Source organism: Tiliqua scincoides, chromosome 2 (assembly GCF_035046505.1).
Source record: "Tiliqua scincoides isolate rTilSci1 chromosome 2, rTilSci1.hap2, whole genome shotgun sequence".
In the NCBI taxonomy this organism is placed as follows: domain Eukaryota; kingdom Metazoa; phylum Chordata; class Lepidosauria; order Squamata; family Scincidae; genus Tiliqua; species Tiliqua scincoides.
This window is the reverse complement of record NC_089822.1, coordinates 117,073,129-117,092,515: the sequence shown is the minus strand read 5'-3', so window position 1 is coordinate 117,092,515 and position 19,387 is coordinate 117,073,129. Positions and strand designations below refer to the sequence as shown.

Genomic DNA, 19,387 nt, shown 5'->3' with positions numbered 1-19,387 from the left:
CAAACAGAGGGAAGGCAAGGGGGCATGGGTCAAGAATGACAGAGAAGGTTCAGTAATAAGCAGCACATGGTGATGTTGTCCATCTTAAGAACAATGAGATGCACAGGCCAAAGCTCTCTCAAGTACTTAAAAAAATCCCCCCTCCCCCTGAAAATTAAATCAAGTATTCAAAGAGAAGAATGCATCACTCCCACCATGTTGCTGCGCTGGGAGATTCCCCCCTCCCCAATCCAGGCCGCAGAATGCAAGGCAGAAGAATGGAATCATGAGTTATAGGCACGGTCCCCATACTATCATCCTATAGTCATCTGCCTTCATTTGGGACCTGGGGGGATGGGAGATGCGTTTTGCACAGGTGATGCTGGAAAGGCTGGCATGCTTATCCCTGGCTGAAAAGGTCCCACAGGCTGAGTAGGAACAACAACAGACTGCTGGGCCGTCCCAGAAATGCCCACCCATTGCACTGGGTAAGCTGTCCCCGCCATCGTGTTGTACTGGCAGACATGGGGCACTCCATAGGGCGACAGTGTGCCAGAGAAGGGTGACAGGGGAAGTCCTTGGGGCAAAGCAGCTGGTACAGTCCCATGGATCTGGGAAAGCGATGATATCCACGTAGATGTGTAGCCCACTGTAGACGTTGTTGCAGTCTTTAAAACAAGAGCAATGAGAAATGATTCAAAATGAGAAAAATACGCACTCAGTAATTGTCCTTAGCACATTTCAGCAGATTCTGCACCCTTTGCTACATCTTGTTAATGGAAAGAATACAACATAGGGTTGAAATGCAGGAAGCAAAAAAGCTCAACCTGCCCAGTTATGCCAGGGCCATCCTCAAAGCTGCTAGGAAAATGAAAAACTTGCCTTTTTTCAAGACAACCAGAAGATGGTTTGCAAAACAAAGCCAGTTCCAAGCACTTTACACCTTTTCAGAATCCTAGGATTGGGGGAAACATCCTTAGGCATAAACACTGGCATATTTATGGATGGTAGACAGGGTAGGTCCCTCTCAACCATCTTCATCTCAATCTCTGCCCTCCTCAAAATTCCCAATGGCAAGAACTCTTTCTAGGCAGTACAGTTGCCCCTTGCATTCTCTTCTGCTCTCAGCCCCATTCATAAAGCACTGTTAGACTTCAAACTATTCTACATAACTCCTGCACAGATGCAGCCACGCTAACAGGGCGTGCACTACATCCCATGGGGGAGTTTTGAGCCACAAAGACCTCCTCAAGGTAAGGGAACACTTGTACCCTTGCCTCAGGGTAAGCTCTTCCATCCCCACTGGGTCTACAATGATCTGTGCCAGTTGAGTGGGCCCAGGTCAGGGGATCAAACCCAGGAAGAAGAAACTGGTGATGCTACTGTTGCTGATTCCACCCCCCTTCCCAGCCTCAATCCACCCCCGCCCCATTCTCCTCCCTGTTCCCGCTTCCCTCTTCTGCCCACCCTTGCCTCCCGCCCACCCCCATGCTTGCTTACCTGCACCAGAGCTTGTTGGGAGGCCACAAGCATGCAGATCTGGCTGCTCACCACTTGCAGCACAGCCAGACCATGCTGTATGGCATGTTGCATTTTGCAACAGCCATAAAGAACACTGCCAGTGTAATGTAAGTTCTGGCAATGCAATGGGCCATCAGGATTGGACCATAAGATAGAATGGAACCCCCGTGGATACTGAGGGCTGCCCAGTATTTCAATTTTGAAAGTTCTCTGTCCTGTTTCAATCAAACCAGAGCAGCGACCTATTACTCCTCACTCTCTTACAGATCATAGCTAATCCTACCAGGTCTTTGTGCAAAGGTGCTGAGACTGGCTACATCCGTTGGTTTCCTAGAAGTTCTTTCACAGCTGGCTTCCATACTGAGGGAACCCTAGCACCTGGCCTCTCTCCAGATGGAAAGAAGGGCATATAATGACACCCTTCTTTTTTTCTTGGTTTCCCCTTCTGGTAGCTGCAATTGCCCTTTCTGAGACAGTTTGTATTGTCTGTCACAGTCACCCCAGAAAATACTGACGTGTGAAGGTCAGATCTACAGACAGTGCACTTTGCTTCTTCTCCCCAGCCTGACGCAGTGAGCCATGGTGGCTCCACCAGATCTCCATAATATCTAAGCGTACAGATCACTTAAATGGACAACACCAGTCATTCCACACCTCCACATAAATCAACCCTATCCCCCTCACCTCATATACTTTGCTCCAGCTGTCGGTGTCCAGCCGATGCTTGTTCTGTTTGATCTGGTTGAGGCTTGGCTTGATAAGGGAGTTGCCCACCTTTTCTTTTGTCCAGTCATCGACCAGTTTGTGCAAGTCATCAGTGAACATCCCTTTCTTACTGGTTGCAGACTGCTGACAAGATGCAGTGCTGACAATGCAGAGCTGGTCTGGGGAGGAGGGATATTTTAAAAGGACAGAAAGTTGTCAGGACTGTTATATGACGTGCTGTTTAGGTCTCTTCCAACTTGAGGCAGATAAGAATAGCAAAAGAGTCAGAACTGTGGTGGTGTGTGTCAAAAAGTCTAAACTTCTGTGCTCAGAAAACTCAAGATTTTTATTCTGTATAAACTTTGCAATCCCTACAGATTTGCATGTATAAACCAAAGGTAGATTGCCACCAGATTTAAATAAATGACTGGGTAGCAGAGAGGGAGGGAAAAGGGGTATTTGGATTTGAGTGGTTCTCACGCTGTGGGTCTGTGGCCCACCAGTGAGATACAACCCAATTTTTGGTGGTTTGAAAAAACTGATAGGGTGGGCAGTGTACATCAAGGATTAAGCAGCCGGGGGGGGGGGGAGCACTATTGCCCAATTACTAGAGGTTTTTTGTTGTTAAAAACACATAAAAACACAAAACATTGCATTTTGTGTTTAAAATGTCTGAATAAAAACACAAAATACCGCATTTTGGTGTTTAAGGTATTTTTCAGAAATTAAAATAGATTACTTTTCTAGTTAGATATAATACTGTGGCTGCATCTGCTGACGCTGTATCACCTACCTAGTATACTTTTCAAATTTTTAAAATTAATAAAAATGAAAACTTGGAATAAAAACACATTAACACAGCTTTCTGCCTTTTTAAATTTTTTTCAAATCAATTTAAATACCATTTTCAAACACCCCTATTATATTAAAGCCACAGAACCTTGAGCAGCTTTAAAATGAAACTTTTTTTAAGGTGAGAACTGATGCTAAAAAGTTTGAGAATCACTGGATTCAACATTCACTGGATCACTGGATCACTGAATCACTGGATTCAAGGGAGGGCACCAGGATGAGGTCTCTTGTTATCAGGTGTGCTCCCTGGGGCATTTGGTGGGCCGCTGTGAAATACAGGAAGCTGGACTAGATGGGCCTATGGCCTGATCCAGTGGGGCTGTTCTTATGTTCTTATAATATTCAAGAGTGCTAAGAAGGTGAACAGGGCATGGCACCTGTGTGAGAAAGACAAGGAACTAAATAGGACAGTCTCACTCCAACCACGGGAAGGCTTGCCCACAACCTTCCAGGCTCAGAGCCTTTCTAATGTAAGAAATTGTTTCCCTCCCATGTCTCAGAGCTGCTTCACACTTTATGCAGCATCATAGGTACATGGCTGTTTGCCAGGGAAAACACAAGGTGTAAAGAGAAGATAATACACTCCCAAGTACAGGTGAAGGCTGGTTGGTTCCAACCAGCAATGGCCCGAATATGTGACAGCCACCGCTGGTCCCTGTTTACCCCCTCCAAGTCTCCAAAGCTGAGGGAAGCTGTGCTCTCCTCGCAGCTGGAGGCTTTTCTGAGCCTCACATAGGCAACATGCATCTGCAAGCTGCCTCTTCGAGACTCAGACTGGCTGTATCAGCAAAGAACATGTGACTTCCAGTTTCTCAAGGAAACTGGAAGTTGCATCTTTTCACCTGAAATGGGCATTCTGAGCCTTGCAGAGGCAGCACACGGATGCCTCTGCGAGGCTCAGAAAAACCTCCAAAAGCGAAGGAATCACAGCTCCCCTCATCTTCGGAGGCTTTGCTAAATGTCAAGCCTTGCTTGACAAGGGGGGTGCAGGGTCGTATCCCTGTCGTTAAGCGACACACGACTTTGCTGTGGTTCCCTGCACCACAGACAATATACATGAAGACATGTATATTATTTTTACACATTAGATGCTTACTGCAGCAAATACCAGTGCTGCATGAAGCACTCTAATTTGTGATAGCTAGAAACTTGCTTTAAAAAAAATCAATTAAAAAATTAATGAAACTGAGTCTTCAATGTCCAGAATGCCAGATAGATTCTGTGCTTACATAATAAAGTTACAGATGTGTGGAATGTCATACTCCTACAATATGTACATTTTACTGACTTGCTGGTACCATCTGTCTTTTATAAGATCATCATCATCAAGAGGAAGTTATTAAAATGGCAAGTATTAGAGTTTTGCCCTGTTTCAAGATGATCTGAAACCAAGATGGATCTCTGTTTAAGATCTGGCTGGCAGAAATCAAGTGAGATCTCTTGACTAAAATATGCAACTTGTCCCTAAAAATGGCCACAGTGCCAGAGGATTGAAGGATAGCAAATGTCACGCTGATCTTTGAAAAGGGAAAGAGGGGGGACCCGGGAAACTATAGGCCAGTCAGCCTAACATCTATACCGGGTAAGATGGTGGAATGCCTCATCAAAGACAGAATCTCAAAACACATAGATGAACAAGCCTTGCTGAGGGAGAATCAGCATGGCTTCTGTAAGGGTAAGTCTTGCCTCACAAACCTTTTAGTATTCTTTGAAAAGGTCAATAGGCATGTGGATGCGGGAGAACCTGTGAACATTATATATCTGGACTTTCAGAAGGCATTCGACACGGTCCCTCACCAAAGGCTACTGAAAAAACTCCACAGTCAGGGAATTAGAGGGCAGGTCCTCTCCTGGATTGAGACCTGGTTGAAGACCAGGAAACAGAGAGTGGGTGTCAATGGGCAATTTTCACAATGGAGAGAGGTGAAAAGCGGTGTGCCCCAAGGATCTGTCCTGGGACCGGTGCTCTTCAACCTCTTCATAAATGACCTGGAGACAGGGTTGAACAGTGAGGTGGCTAAGTTTGCAGACAACACCAAACTTTTCCGAGTGGTGAAGACCAGAAGTGATTGTGAGGAGCACCAGAACGATCTCTCCAAACTGGCAGAATGGGCAGCAAAATGGCAGATGCGTTTCAATGTAAGTGTGTAAAGTCATGCACACTGGGGCAAAAAATCAAAACTTTAGATATAGGCTAATGGGTTCTGAGCTGTCTGTGACAGATCAGGAGAGAAATCTTGGGGTGGTGGTGGACAGGTCGATGAAAGTGTTGACCCAATGTGCGACGGCAGTAAAGAAGGCCAATGCTATGCTTGGGATCATTAAAAAAGGTATTGAGAACAAAACAGCTAATATTGTAATGCTGTTGTACAAAGGTCACACCTGGAGTATTGTGTCCAGTTCTGGTCGCTGCATCTCAAGAAGGATATAGTGGAAATGGAAAAGGTGCAAAAGAGGGCAACTAAGATGATTGCTGGGCTGGGGCACCTTCCTTATGAGGAAAGGCTACGGCGTTTGGGCCTCTTCAGCCTCGAAAAGAGACGCCTAAGGGGGGACATGATTGAGACATACAAAATTATGTGTGGGAAGGATAAAGTGGATGGAGAGATGCTCTTTTCCCTCTCACACAACGCCAGAACCAGGGGACATCCACTAAAATTGAGTGCTGGGCGAGTTAGGACAGACAAAAGAAAATATTTCTTTACTCAGCGTGTGGTTGGTCTGTGGAACTCCTTGCCACAGGATGTGGTGACAGCATCTGGCCTGAATGCCTTTGAAAGGGGATTGGACAGGTTTCTGGAGGAAAAATCCATTACGGGTTACAAGCCATGATGTGTATGTGCAACCTCCTGATTTTAGAAATGGGCTATTTTAGATGCAGGGGAGGGCACCAGGATGAGCTCTCTTGTTATCTGGTATGCTCCTTGGGGCATTTGGTGGGCTGCTGTGAGATACAGGAAGCTGGACTAGATGGGCCTATGGCCTGATCCAGTGGGGCTGTTCTTATGTTCTTATGAGATGAGAGCAAGGACCTGTTCAAGTGTTTAGCAACCTGGGTCTCATGAAATATCAATTTACCAGGCTATGAATTTATGAAATGATTGACTTCCAAAACAAGAAGATGAATCTATGCATAACATGTAGCAAATGAAGGCATTTAGGTTGTTATTTCAAAGTATGGTGACATTTGCAAATACCTTGACCAGGCTCAGCTTGTGAACAGTTCTGATGCAGCAAATGAGCCTGAATGCTCAACTGATAGTCTATCACAGAGGCAGCTGTGGTAGCGCAACAACATTCTGTGGAGCAGAAGGAGGGAAAGTACACAATTTAGAAGCAACAAAACCAGTCTGCACAGTGATCAAATAAATAGGTTATAAGGATAATATCTGAAAAGATGCCTCAGGGATTTGGGCACCCATTCTTAGAGGATATTTTTTTAAAATTTCAGCTCACTGGGAAAAAAATACACTTTCTAGACTTCTGCTACATTAGGTGTGGCGAGCTAACAAGAAAAAGATCAACACTTTTACTCTTTATAGAATTACCATGGCAAGGAATGCAAAGAGGAAAAGGAAGCTTGTTGGAAAACTTCCTACCAGCTCATGAATGAATTGCTGAACTCTGCAGTTTTGTTCCATATTAAGTAATCTTCACTCTGCCAAATTTCTACTGCCACACCAACAGTTGTTTGCCTGCCCCTCCCTTTTTCTTACCAGCAGCAACAATGCCATTGTCAGCATGTGAGAGAGACTGGGGCCTGCTGCGCAGCTTGCTTTTGAAAGACTTGGGTCTGCGTGGGGATGACAGCTGCAGGGAGACTTCAGATGACTCTGACCTGCTGTCCTTGATGGAGCGGAGCCGTTCATATAACTCCTGCAATTCCCTGTTCTGCTGAGCCTGAAGATTCACTACTTCTTGAATGTGCCTGCACAGAAAATGAGGAAAGCAAAGTGTGAGGAAGAAGCAACTACTGGTTTCAGTGTGCATAGGAGTGCAAACTAACTTCTGAATAAACATACATAGGATTGGGTTGTCTGTCTATTACCCCAGCAGGAGGTATCGGATCCAGGAGACACAGTGCAGGTCTACAGAAAGTCCAGAATCATACAAATTACAATGCTGGGTGAAAAGGAAGGAAGGGATAATTTTCTTTAGATGACAGCATCATGGCTACCCCTCTATATGTTGGTAAGTCGTAGCTCTGATGCAGTAGGAAACAGGAGGCAAACCTGTGATGTTCCTTCACAGGCAAGAACAGTGTGGCCCAGAATAACCCTGGCAACAACACTGTTCTGGATGCAAGCACTGAGACTGCAGCTGCACACCATCATGTTTGATGTACAGCCAGCCAGCCAGCAACGCAGTGCAAATTGCACCACTCAGTCATGAATTGGCATTCACTCAATGTAAAGCTGATCTGCAGTGCAGGTCAGTTGAAATACAGAATTAGCCCGGCTCTCAGTGTCATTGCTTTAGGACAGAAAAGGATATAGAAAGGCAATAAATTGTGACCACTAAGATCAGCAGGCACATACATGCAACCTGAGTGGGACATCAGAATTGTGGCTGTGGAGGCGGGTCTTCTTGATTGTGATTCCCTTTCTGTGGAATAGGCTTCTTGGCCATATCTATTTACTCCTGCAGGCATTTGAAATTCTTATAAAGTCTTTCCACTTTAATAAGCTTTCTTTGATACACTCTAGGACAGGGGTGTCAAAGATAAGGCCCGCGGGCCATGTCCGGCCCGCAGAGCCATTTTGGGCGGCCCCCCAACCTTTGGTGGAGTTCTGGGGCTGCCCCACCCCTGCTCACTCCAACCACGAGCACAGCTCTGCAGCCAGAGAGAGTTCCCAGGGCTGGAGCAGCCACGTGTGGCATCTCGGGCCCTTGGTCCTCCCCGCGGCTGGAAGGGGTGACTGAGAGCTGGAGCACCCGCGCGCAGCATCTCCAGCCTTCAGTCCTCCCTCCAGCTATGGCCAGAGCTCTCTCGGGCTTTGGTTGTGGCCAGAGGGGGTCTGGGAGCAGGAGCCGCTGTGCGTGGCTTCCCTGGCCCTGACTTCTGCCAGGTAGGTGGGGGCTGGGGGGGCGACTGGGAGGCTTGGCTGGCTGGCGGGCAGGGGATGCTTGGTGGTAGAATGGGGTCTGGTATGGGATGAGGCAGGGGATGCTTGGTGGTAAAATGGCGTCTGGGATCGGGTAAGGTAGCAGAGCGTGGGAGAAGCCTCAGCTTTTTAAAAAAACAGGAAGTGATGTCACAAGTGATGTTACACTTCTGGGTGCCACACTTGGGAGTTCGGCCGTCAGCAGGTGCCATGAATCCAATGTGGCCCCCAGGATGAAATGGGTTTGACACCCCTGCTCTAGGAGATGGGCCACAACCCTAAGTGTTTTTTTTAAAACAGGAAGTAATTTAAACTTGGAACATCTTGATTTTTGTCTTTGATTTTCATTGTGATTTGGGTTTTCATGTAGTATTTTAGCTGCTTTCAGCCAAAAGATAAAGCAGGATGCACATTTGGAAATCCACAAACTCCAAGTGAGCAGGCTAAGAAAAGGGCTCATCAAAAGGCAAGAGCCTGTGTAGTTCAGAAGACATAGTGGAATCCAGAAAACTGAGTTCAAATCCAAGTTTGGTCTGAAGTGCACTGGCTGGTCTTGGACAAGCTACTATCAAGCACCTTTTTAGAAGAGATATTGCTCCTTTTCTTCCATATGGAAGGAAATGCCTCTTCTAAGAAGCTGTCTTCAATGCAACATTTAAAAACTATATTTAAATATGCAAATTTCTGCAGAGTCAATCAATTAATTGAATGAATACAATAGAATAGTAATGTACTATTGTACAATGTAATAATCCCAAATGTAGTTAATCATACAGGACTAATGAATTAATAGTAATAATCACATATAACATAAGAAAACCAAGACCACATGAAAGGAGAAGGCTCTATCTAACCTAGACTATCTCAGGTATAGCCCACCCATCCCCCAAAGAAATGCTGACTGCCAGTGCACTACAGTCCAAAAAGACCTTGCTGTGGCCTGCTCTTTTCACATTCTAGTCACTCATGAGGGTTTGGAATTAGAACCATGAGAAAGTCGATCACAGGCCCAATTTGGAAGCCTCAAGAGAAGGAAGAAGCCCTTACTTCTCCCGCAAACGCTGCAGCTCCACCTTCAGGTCCTCATCTTCAATCTCAGAGTCATCATCACTGCTCATTGGGGATGATGGAGAGTAAAAGAGGGAGCTGCGCTTCTTTGTATTGGTGCCACCCTGTTCCTCCTGTGATTGCTGGCTTTGCTCCCAGCCCTCCAGGCTTCCACCCATGGGGGCAGAAAGTTCACTGTCAGAGCTAGGCTGCTTCTGCACAAAGACACCTTTGGACCATGGATCTGAACCAGACTGCATGCTGCTAGCGGTGGCAGAGGTCTCTTCCAGCTCCCGCTGCTCAGGGGTTGTGGAGGATGCATCTGTTTCACCCACGGCACAGGCCAAGGTCACAATTTTTCCTTGCCTGGGAGCTATTTCTTCTGCCCCCAGTTCTGAAGGAGACTTCTCACTTTCGCCTTCTGAGCTGTCCAGAGCCAGTTGTTGGGGCACTGTGATAACCTAAGATATGCACACAGAAAGAAAGAGACGGAAGAAAAGCATTAGCTTGGAAGAATGCCTTTTCAAGAAAGGTGGCATTACACTGCAATCCTATGCATGTTTACTCAGGAGTAATTCTCATTATGCTCACTGGGGTGAGCAACCCAATCCCATACTTCCTGGCACTGCAGGCTATAGCGGCTGCTGCTATATCCTGTGGGATCAGGGAAGCCACCGGAGGTCTCATCAGGAGAAAGGGCTATCCATCCCTAAGTAAAGCCCCAGCCCCCTCAATGGGGCTACTCAAGTCTGCGCCAGATAAATCACTGGTGCAGACTTGAGAAGCCCCATGTTGTGCTTCTGAGCCCAACACGGAGGATAGGATCCAGCAGAGGAGACCTCCACAGGTCCCACCATACTCCCAGGCCACTCCATCCCTCCATTCTGCCCTTCCCCTGCCCAGGAACGCCTCCCCGCACCCTCCTGACATCCTCCCCATGCTACTGTGCTGTCCAGTGCTTACCTTCTCGCTGCTGAGAGCAAGAGGCACTTATTCTGCAGGTGCTGTGAACGTGCCTTACAGCACATTTGTGATACTCACACTGGTGCTGGGCTGCAGAGCTGTGCTAAAGCCCAATAGGATCAGGCCCTTAGTCCCAGGTAAGCTTGCATAGGATTGCATACTTAGAATGCTATATAGACAAGCAATGAGGGGTTAATCTTCAACCCAGGCTGCAGCCTGGCATTCTGTCATGTGCCCGTGAGTCTCATTGTGTTCAGCATGAGTTAAACTTTCACAACTAAGCATTAAACTGCAGAGTGAGAAGGAAGTGGTAGGGGCTCCAAGGAGCTAAGATTCTTGTGACTTCATTTAGAACCCACTGTGTCCCCAAAGGCTCTAGATGAGTAGCCATACATTTAACACAATATCATGTAAAAACAGTTAAAAGATTCACACAATACAAAAACACAGTTTAGTCACACAGCTTACACAAATAAATATAGTTTTTTAATATGCAAGCTTAAAAAGCTACTATATGCACACAAAAGTTTTAGCTTATATAGCCTACTTAGGAAAGCAAATACTTACCTTCCATTCAAAAAATGGAAAAATTACCATAAATGTACTGCTACTTGAGTCACAGAAATGCCTGTCAGTTTGCAGCCAGCTGACCTTTGGCTAAAAATGCCACATAAAACAAGGAAAAGGCCCAACAATATGGAATCTATGAAAAAGGATCCTGGGAAATATTTATGTGGCCAGGACTCCAAAGACAGCAAGTTAATCTCCAGGCGATAATTTTGTCTATAGATTCCTTGTAAAACAGCTTTGGAAGAATGGGCATCAATATGCCTCGTCCAGGCCTGCCAGAAAATCCTTTCAACTGCAACAAGCTCTCTACAGCCATGCAATGGGAAGACAAAACAAAGTGGTTTCATAAAGACTTCCGACACAACAAAGGTGAAGATAGAGACAGAGAAGGGGGGAGCACTTACAGCAATTTAAAGCACAGGGAGCTGCATGACAGAGACCTGCATATCGCTCACCATGCACTGTGTGAATGTAAAATGCTACTGCACCAAACAGAAGGCCACGTGAATAATTACTGCAGAACGAAAGAGCTATAGTCCCAACACACTCTCTTTCAGAGAAAACTGGAATAAATGCCCCTGCTAGCACAAACCAACAATTTGAGAAAAGAAAAAGAAAAAGAAACTCATTCAGATTTGGACCCCTCATAAAATCCAGTGAAAAACACCAATTCAAAAGCAAGCAATTATTATTAAGGAACCATCAACTGCTAAAATACTATTCTTACGTGGTAAACACATTTACCTGGAATATCTGTCTGATTTTTATGAAACATACTTCATAACTGTGTGCGAAACGTCAGACAAAAACATTCAAAGCCCTTGAGCAATCAGAGTTTTAAAAAGATGCTTACAGAATTACAAGTTCAGGAAAATTAGTTAATTCAGCACATGAAATATTAGAAGGAAGATAATCCTAAAGGTACCTGTGGAAAAAAATTAGTTTTACCTCTCCAAACCAGACATGATCAGATACACTAATTACTCCCAATTGTCAAAATAATGCTGTTTAACTTTAACTTGTTTAACATCTACATGAAACCAGCGGGAGGGGTCATCTGGGGACTTGGAAGCAGGTGTCCCCAAAACAATCCAGCTTCCATCTCTCCTTTCCACTAAATACAAGGGAGACTGTTGAACTCCTGGAGTGCTGTCTGGAGATGAATGACAATTTGATTCTGTCAGGCCATTGCTCCTGCAACTACACTGGCTATCTTTTCTGGGCATAATTCAAAGTGCTGGTTTTAACCCTTAAAGCTCTTTACAGCTTCAGGACCAGGGTATCTGAATGACTGCTTTCTTGTCCCTAAGGATATCCAAGAGAGTTCCTCTATATGCATTACCCTTAACTAAGGTGAGGAGGGGAACAACTAGAGGTAGAGCTTTCTCTGTGATGGCATCAAAGTAATGAAACTCCTTCCCTCTTGAATTGAGATCTGTGCCTTCCCAGGAGGTTTTCTAGCAGGGTTTTCTGTTTAATTTGGATTGTCCTTTATAATGTGATATGGAGGATGGCAGGGTTGTGTGTGTTTGCGTTTTTTCTTGTCAAGGTAGGTTCATTGCTAAACTTTGCAGCTGTTTGAAGGTATTTATTGTGTTATGATTTTCATTGCCTTGATTTATGCTGTATTACCCTTTAAGCTGCTTTTACACGTACAGAATGCTACTGTTTTTTGGTTTTTATCATTTTATTGAGTGGTTTTTTGTTCTGTATTGTTGTTTTAGAAGGGTGCTTTGGGTGCCCAACAGCAAGGTAGAAATGGTCTAAACCAGGGGTGTCAAAGATAAGGCCCGTGGGCCAAATCCGGCCCGCAGAGCCATTTCAGGCGGCCCCCAGGCTTTGGGGGATTTCTGGGGCTACCCGCCCCCACTTGCTCCAACCGCAACTGGAGCTGTGCTCCAGTCGTGCCTGGAGGTAAATTCTAAGGGCTGGGAACGCCACGTGCCACTTCTCTAACCCTCAGAATGACATTCTGAGGCCCCACAAGGCCTTGAAAGGTCACTTCCAGGTTCTCAGAAAACCCAGAAACGACCATTCAAGGCCTTATGAGGCCTCAGAACGTCATTCTGAGGGCCGGAGCAGCCGTGTGCGCCTACCCCGGCCTCCGGTCCATCCCCGGGCGCAGCTCGCCCGCGACAAGAGAGGGAGAGCGAGGGCCAGGGCAGCCGCGTGCTCCTACGCCGGCCTCCGTTTCATCCCCAGGTGCAGGCACAGCTCGCCTGCGGCGGGAGAGGGAGAGCAAGGGCCGGAGGAGCTGCGCGTGCCTTCCCCAGCCTTCGAAACTCCCTCCAGTTGCAGGTAGGTGGGGGCTGGGGGAGCAACCAGGAACTTGGCTGGCTGTCAGACGGCTGAGTGGGCAGGAGGGGGGGAAGCTGCAGGTAGGAGGCAGGAGAGCCACAGAGGCTTCTCTGGGGTGCGTTAAGAGGATGGGGTCTGGGGGCTGAGATAGAAGAGAGAGGCTGCTTGGGGGTAGAATTGGGTCTAGGGGGGCTGAGGCAGAAGTGAGAGGCTGCTTGGGGTTTGAATTGGGTCGGGGGCTGAGGCAGAAGAGAGAGGCTGCTTGGGGGTGTTAAGAGGATAGGGTCTGGGGTGGGGTGAGGTAGCAGAGTGAGGGGGAAGCCTCACTGGTTTGTTTGTTTTTTAAACAGGAAGTGATATCACTTCCTGTTTTGAGGTCACTTTCGGGTGCCACATTTGGAGTTCGGCCCTCAGCAGGTGCCATAAATCCAATGTGGCCCGAGGATGAAATGAGTTCGACACCCCTGGTCTAAACAAACAAACACTGTATCAACAGCGGCAAATCAGGCTTGAACAAAGAGTGCCACACAAAATACAAATAAAACCCACTTGATTTGCTAACAAGAAAAGAAATCACTGACCACATCATTTCAATACAGATACTCAACCAACATGTACAGAGAACAAAGGAAAAAGCATCTGCTTCCATCATTGACCTGAAAATCAAGAAAATGTGGCACTCTTTGACATATAGTGCTGAATTTTCTACAGCTTTAAAAATGGATGCCCAAGCAGCCTTGTACAAACATAACTGTACAGACATAATTGCAGCCTTGTACAGCCATGTACAGCCTTGTACAGTTAGAAGATAGGGCTTCTCCTTCCTTTCATTTTCAGGGCCAACCATGATTCAGGGCACAATCCTAACCAGATCTACTCAGAAGTAAGTCCTATTTTGTCCAATGGGGCTTACTCTCAGGAAAGTATGGTTAGGATTGCAGCCTCAGTGTTTCATCTGCATTTTTTTCCAGCCTTGAGTAGATCAAAAATACTTTTTACAACCATGGTTAGAACAGGTTTGGAGCCAACCAGTTTGTTATAGTAGCAGCTTCCTTCCTGGATCAAAGAACTTCAAGACCATGTGTGATTTTTGTTGGGACCATTGCACAGGTGCTACAGGATTTCATTCCATGGACAACAGGCTGTGTCAGTGTTTCCACAGATGCTGTATTAGGAAGGGTTGTTCCTTTGTCAGGGCAGGCTTGGCATATAGCCCTTGTTGCGCCACGTTGCCAGGCATCCATCGTGCTGGCATCGTGCTGGCATCCATGCAACATTGGTGTGATGTCCAAATAGTGTTAGAGACAATTAAAAACATGCATGCTGTTTGCATACTTAAAATAGTATCTAGTATGATCGTAAGTAGGTGTGAAAATAGGTCAGTACAGATGAATGTCACTTTGCTACATTCCGACCAGCGATGGGCCACATATGTGACGGTCCGTCACCAGTCACTGTTTCCCTCTCACCCAAGCCTCCACAGTCGAGGGGAGCTGTGCTCCCCTTGCTGTCAGGGTCTTTTCTGAGCCCCACAGAATATCTTTTTTGGCTGAAAAAAATCAGAAAATCCCTGGTCTTTGAATGCCTTATAAGGCAAAAAAAAATCACTATTTTTTTTTGGCTGCAGTGGCCATTCTGAGCTTTGCAGAGGCAGCGCACATCTGTGTGCTGCCTCTACGGGGTTCAGAAAAGACCCTGGAGGTGAAGGAAGCTGTCTTTCGAGGCATCCTTTAGCATCGGGTCTCGCCTGATGATAGGAGTACGGGAATGGATCCCCATTGTTAAGGGACACACACCTGTATAGTTTCTGTTTTTGGCTCTTTGACTTGAATGGGGGTCACTCTGAATGAGGAAGGGGCATGAGCATTTTGAATAAAATAAGACAAAAAGAAAAGTTAATGAAATGAAACTCTAAATAAATGCCTCATTGTGACCTGGCCTACTTGGATTTAACAGAATTTTTTTTTTAATTGAATAAAGATATGGGTACAGGAACTAAATATACATGGGTTGAAGGTAGTACAAAGGGAAAAAAACATTGGGAAGATTTAACAGAGTTAACAGATGTCATTATACCCACCTGAAATCGTCCTCGCTGGAATGACCCAGTGACCAATTTAGACTGACCAGGTGCTTTACTCTCCACCGCTGCTTGCTCAGAGAGAGAAATCCAATCAGGAGTCAATTCACCTGTCATCTCATCTGCTGCAATTTTTTTTAAAGAAAAAAAGAACACAGACAAAAAGAATGTGGTCAGGCAAATCTGAGACAAAGAGAATAATAACATTCAATTCTGTATTAAAAATGATTCTAGTATACATGTAGGCTTTTTATTTTCTTTTGGTATCCCAAAACCTATACCTCTTTGTGGAATGAAAAAAATTGGTTACTCAAACTTAAAAACAATGTAGCAGTAGATGAAATGTTGCACAAATGAGCAAGGTAGGGAAGAGGTATATGTGGGGTAGTGCAAGAAATGCCAAAAGGAAAAGCAAACCAAAAAAGCAATGTACATAAGGAAATCAAAACAGATGTTACCTAGTCTAGATCCCTGACTGTAAGCACACTACCTTGCCGGACTTTTGATTTCTTGAAAAAGCTGGTCTGCCGTAGCCTGTATGCCCAGCTTTTTAATTTTCGAGTCCAGGATTTCTTGCTAATAGGGTTTTTGAGACTAGGGCAAGTAAAGCTTAGGCCAAAATATCCACCTCCTGCATGCAGGTGCACAGCTCCACCACTTGATGCTGAAGTGGGACAGGCCACAGGATTCTCAGGAAATGAAGACTCCGGGGACATCTCCTGGACAAAACAAGGGGTGGGGAAGAGGCAGAAAACATGGTGACATATGAATAAGGGTCTGTGTGTGTTACACATCCAACCTGGGTCCAAGATACCTTATAGTGCGATTTGATTCATGTCTACTCAGAGGTACGTCCCATTATGTTCAAGGAATGTACCAAGGAAGTGTGTATTGGGTTAGGGTTAGCCTTAAAGACTGCCTTGTAGTTTAACATTACATGTACAAATTGCTATACGCAATGAAATGTCCACTCTTAAAAATATCATCCATTTGTCAAATTGAAATAATTAGGGATACAGAAGAGAGATTATCTCTAATTGGTCTAAAACAGTGTTTCTCAAACTGTGGGTTGGGACTCACTAGGTGGGTCGCAAGCCAATTTCAGATGGGTCCCCATTCATTTCAATATTTTTAATATATTAAACTTGATGCTAACATGGTATGTGACTGTATTTGTTACAGGATATGTTACAGACCTGTACTTTAACAAGCTACTACGTATATTCTTTTAACAATGATAGTAAATGGGACTTACTCCTGGGTAAGTGTGGGTAGGATTGCATCCTGCTTGATGATGTCACTTCCAGCATGACATCACTTCAGGTGGGTGCTGACAGATACTCATTCTAAAAAGTGGATCCCAGTGCTAAATGTGTGAGAACCACTGCTCTAAAATGTAGGGAATGTCCTTCCCTGAGATACCTGATAAATCCAAGAAGCAAGCTATGCAAAACATTAATTTAGTATTGTACAATCCTATGGGACCTTTACAACTACTGATCTCACAGTCTGCTGTCATAAACGCCATAGGGGTATGTAAATGGTGTGACAGTGCCAAGTGCATGAAAGCCACCCTGCGCAAATGGCTGGCAGCTCCGTGCACCCACCACCAACAGACCAGACCCATGCCCAGACCAGGTAAGGTGGTGGCAGGGGTGGATTATAGGGAGTTCGGGGGAGGTTCAGGGCAGGAGGAGGAAAGCAGGGGGTGGATCTAGGCAATAACAGCGTGCACCAGGATCCTATCCCCATTTTTCTAGCTCAACCCACCTCCTACCTCTTTCAGTACTTACACCAGCAAAACAGCTTGTGTGGTCCAAGGCAGCCTACTGGGAGGTAAGTAAAAGGTACTGTATCATCTTGTTGGCCATCTAATTGCCCCCAAACACCTCTGCATGTAGCACGTGCTCCATCAGCACAGCTGCATGGTGGAAGATGACAGAGGATATGATTGCGCGGTGGGTATATGAGGTAAAGCAGGCTCTGGTTTTTGTGGCTAGATGATACATTTTAACACTTTTTCTTGAGACCCTGGAACTGGGAACAGAGGGCAGAAACAAGACGAAATGAAGTAGCATTGCTTCTTAATAATTCCATTACTGATCTTGGGCTGCAATCCTATACACATTTACCTGGGAGCAAGTCCCATAGATTTCAATGGAACTTACTTCTGAGTAGACATACATAGGATTGGGCTGTTAATTTTTCCCGGCATGTCTCCCTGCAATGACACAACAATACAAGTCATTTTTTTTGTGGTACAATATGGATGGGGCTGTGGGGGACCTGCACTGAGCCAGATTCGCGGCTAAAGGATCCACAGATACGGAGGCCCCACCAGTGAAAAAAATGTCCTGAGCCAAGGTGACCCACATTGTTATCAGGGAAAGCTGAATTATGTAAACTGAATGCAAGTTCAACAGATTTGAAGGATTTCTTTTTATTTTTCATTTCCTTTTTTGCATAATAAGGGAAGGAACGTCAGGGGGCACCAAAGCCTCACCACCAAACACAGTAAATCATCTTTACTATCTCCTCAGGCTTCTGAGGTTTCAGTGACAGTACACTTCTAAATATATCTTCACAACAATAAAAGTGAAAAATGGCTTCTCTCTCCTTTTTGTGAAATGGGCTGTGTTTCTAACAAAACTACATTATATGCTGAGTGCCACATTCTTTTGCAGAATTGTAGCATTAGGACTAGATTATAAAACATAAAATGTTTTATATACAGTTCAGGGTTTCTCAAGAATTGGAAAACTGAAAGCTATTCATCAAAACCTTCTCAAGATAACACAAGTACAGTAGTGTATGATTTTTAAGTTTTGAAAATATAGTGTCAATGAAAGATCTACTAAAAACTGGTTAGCATACAACAGTTAGACTTTTTCTCTTTACATTCCTGTTTCTTGGACATGCAATACACAAGAATATAACATTCCTCCTTCTCTCATCTCTCATAATTTCCCCTGCTGGAAAAAAAGACTGGAAAAAAATTGAGCCTGGTTCATAGGAATGGCTAACTGCAAAAGACAAGCACTAAATTCACAACTAATAACCGAAGAAGGCAACTGGCAGCCCAATCCTGAGGATCTGCGACACCGAGAATGGCTGCGCCGGATCCTGTGCGCCCAGAGCTACCGTGGGAGGTGCCTGGGGAGGTCCCCTTCTCCCAGGTAAGGTAAGCAGCCCCGCAATGGGGCTACTCATTTTACCGCCAACCATAAGGTAAAGGCGCTCATGTGGGGCACAGAGCCCTCCCCAAGCACCTTGGATCTTGTGGAGCAGAGCTCCACGGACCCACCTCCCTCCCTCCCCCGGGACGCCTCCAGCCCGCCCCTCTTCCCACGTCACGCTTCAGTGTCACACCTTCCCCCCTCCCCAACCCCTGCCGGCCTCCCCCCTCCCCGGAACGCCTCCTCCTCGCCCCCGTCCTCGCTTACCATGCCGCGGCTTGACAGTCAGGGAGACCGCCGAGCCGCGGAAGCTGGGTCACCGCCTCACACTAGCCCAGCACTGGCCAGTGCCACTGTGCCGCTGAGCCGTGCCACCGAGCACAGGATTGGGCTCTGGGTTGACCCTTCAGAATGGGTAGCTACTTGGCACTGGGCATACTTGGATGGAGAATATAAGTATAGTTTACTATAGGATTGGCAACTGTATATCCTGCTATAGGCTTAGTATTTCTCTCACAGTCTGGGGCAGAAACTGTTCATTGTGAGTTACCTCTGTGCACATGTACATGCACAGTGTGTTCGATCTCACGTGGAACATTTCCAACTCCTACCACAAGCAAGTCCTAGTAAGATTTCAGTCTAGATCAGTTGTTCTCAAACATTTAGCACCAGGACCCACTTTACAGAATGGCAATCTGTCTGGGACTCACTGGAAGTGATGTAATTAACCTGGAAGTGATATCATGGTGGAAGTGACATCAAGCAGGAAGTGCTCTCCTGAGAATGCAGCAAGTACTGAAATTGCCCATGGCAAGCAATGAAATTGTGCCATTTTCCCTAGATAGGCAGGTTATAAATAAATTAAAATGAATAATTATAAATACTTAAAACAAATAATTAAATAAGGGGAGATGAAATGGGGAAGCCAGCCCTATTCCACCAGGTGAATTCTCTCTGTAGCCTGCCTGCAATAACCCCTCCCAGCTGCAAGTCTGAGCTCAAGACGAAGCCATGTGGCTGCGTTTACTCGCAAGTAGGCAGACTTGCCTTAGTCAAGGCAGGCTGAGAGGCTCCAAGGACGTCAGAATGGT

At 45.7% G+C, this 19,387-nt stretch overlaps 1 protein-coding gene across 1 annotated transcript in view; it reads right to left on the bottom strand.

Annotated features, from left to right (window-relative positions):
* Window positions 1–314: 314 nt before the first annotated feature.
* Window positions 315–19,387, bottom strand: part of WNK3 (WNK lysine deficient protein kinase 3) — a 93,849-nt gene continuing 74,776 nt past the window's right edge. The window contains exons 17-23 of the mRNA XM_066616373.1: window positions 15,611–15,839; window positions 15,121–15,242; window positions 9,210–9,670; window positions 6,774–6,985; window positions 6,255–6,356; window positions 2,185–2,384; window positions 315–647 (exon numbers count right to left, since the gene is read on the bottom strand). Of these exons, the coding sequence (XP_066472470.1) occupies window positions 315–647; window positions 2,185–2,384; window positions 6,255–6,356; window positions 6,774–6,985; window positions 9,210–9,670; window positions 15,121–15,242; window positions 15,611–15,839 (1,659 nt within the window). The remainder of the gene's footprint in view (window positions 648–2,184; window positions 2,385–6,254; window positions 6,357–6,773; window positions 6,986–9,209; window positions 9,671–15,120; window positions 15,243–15,610; window positions 15,840–19,387) is intronic.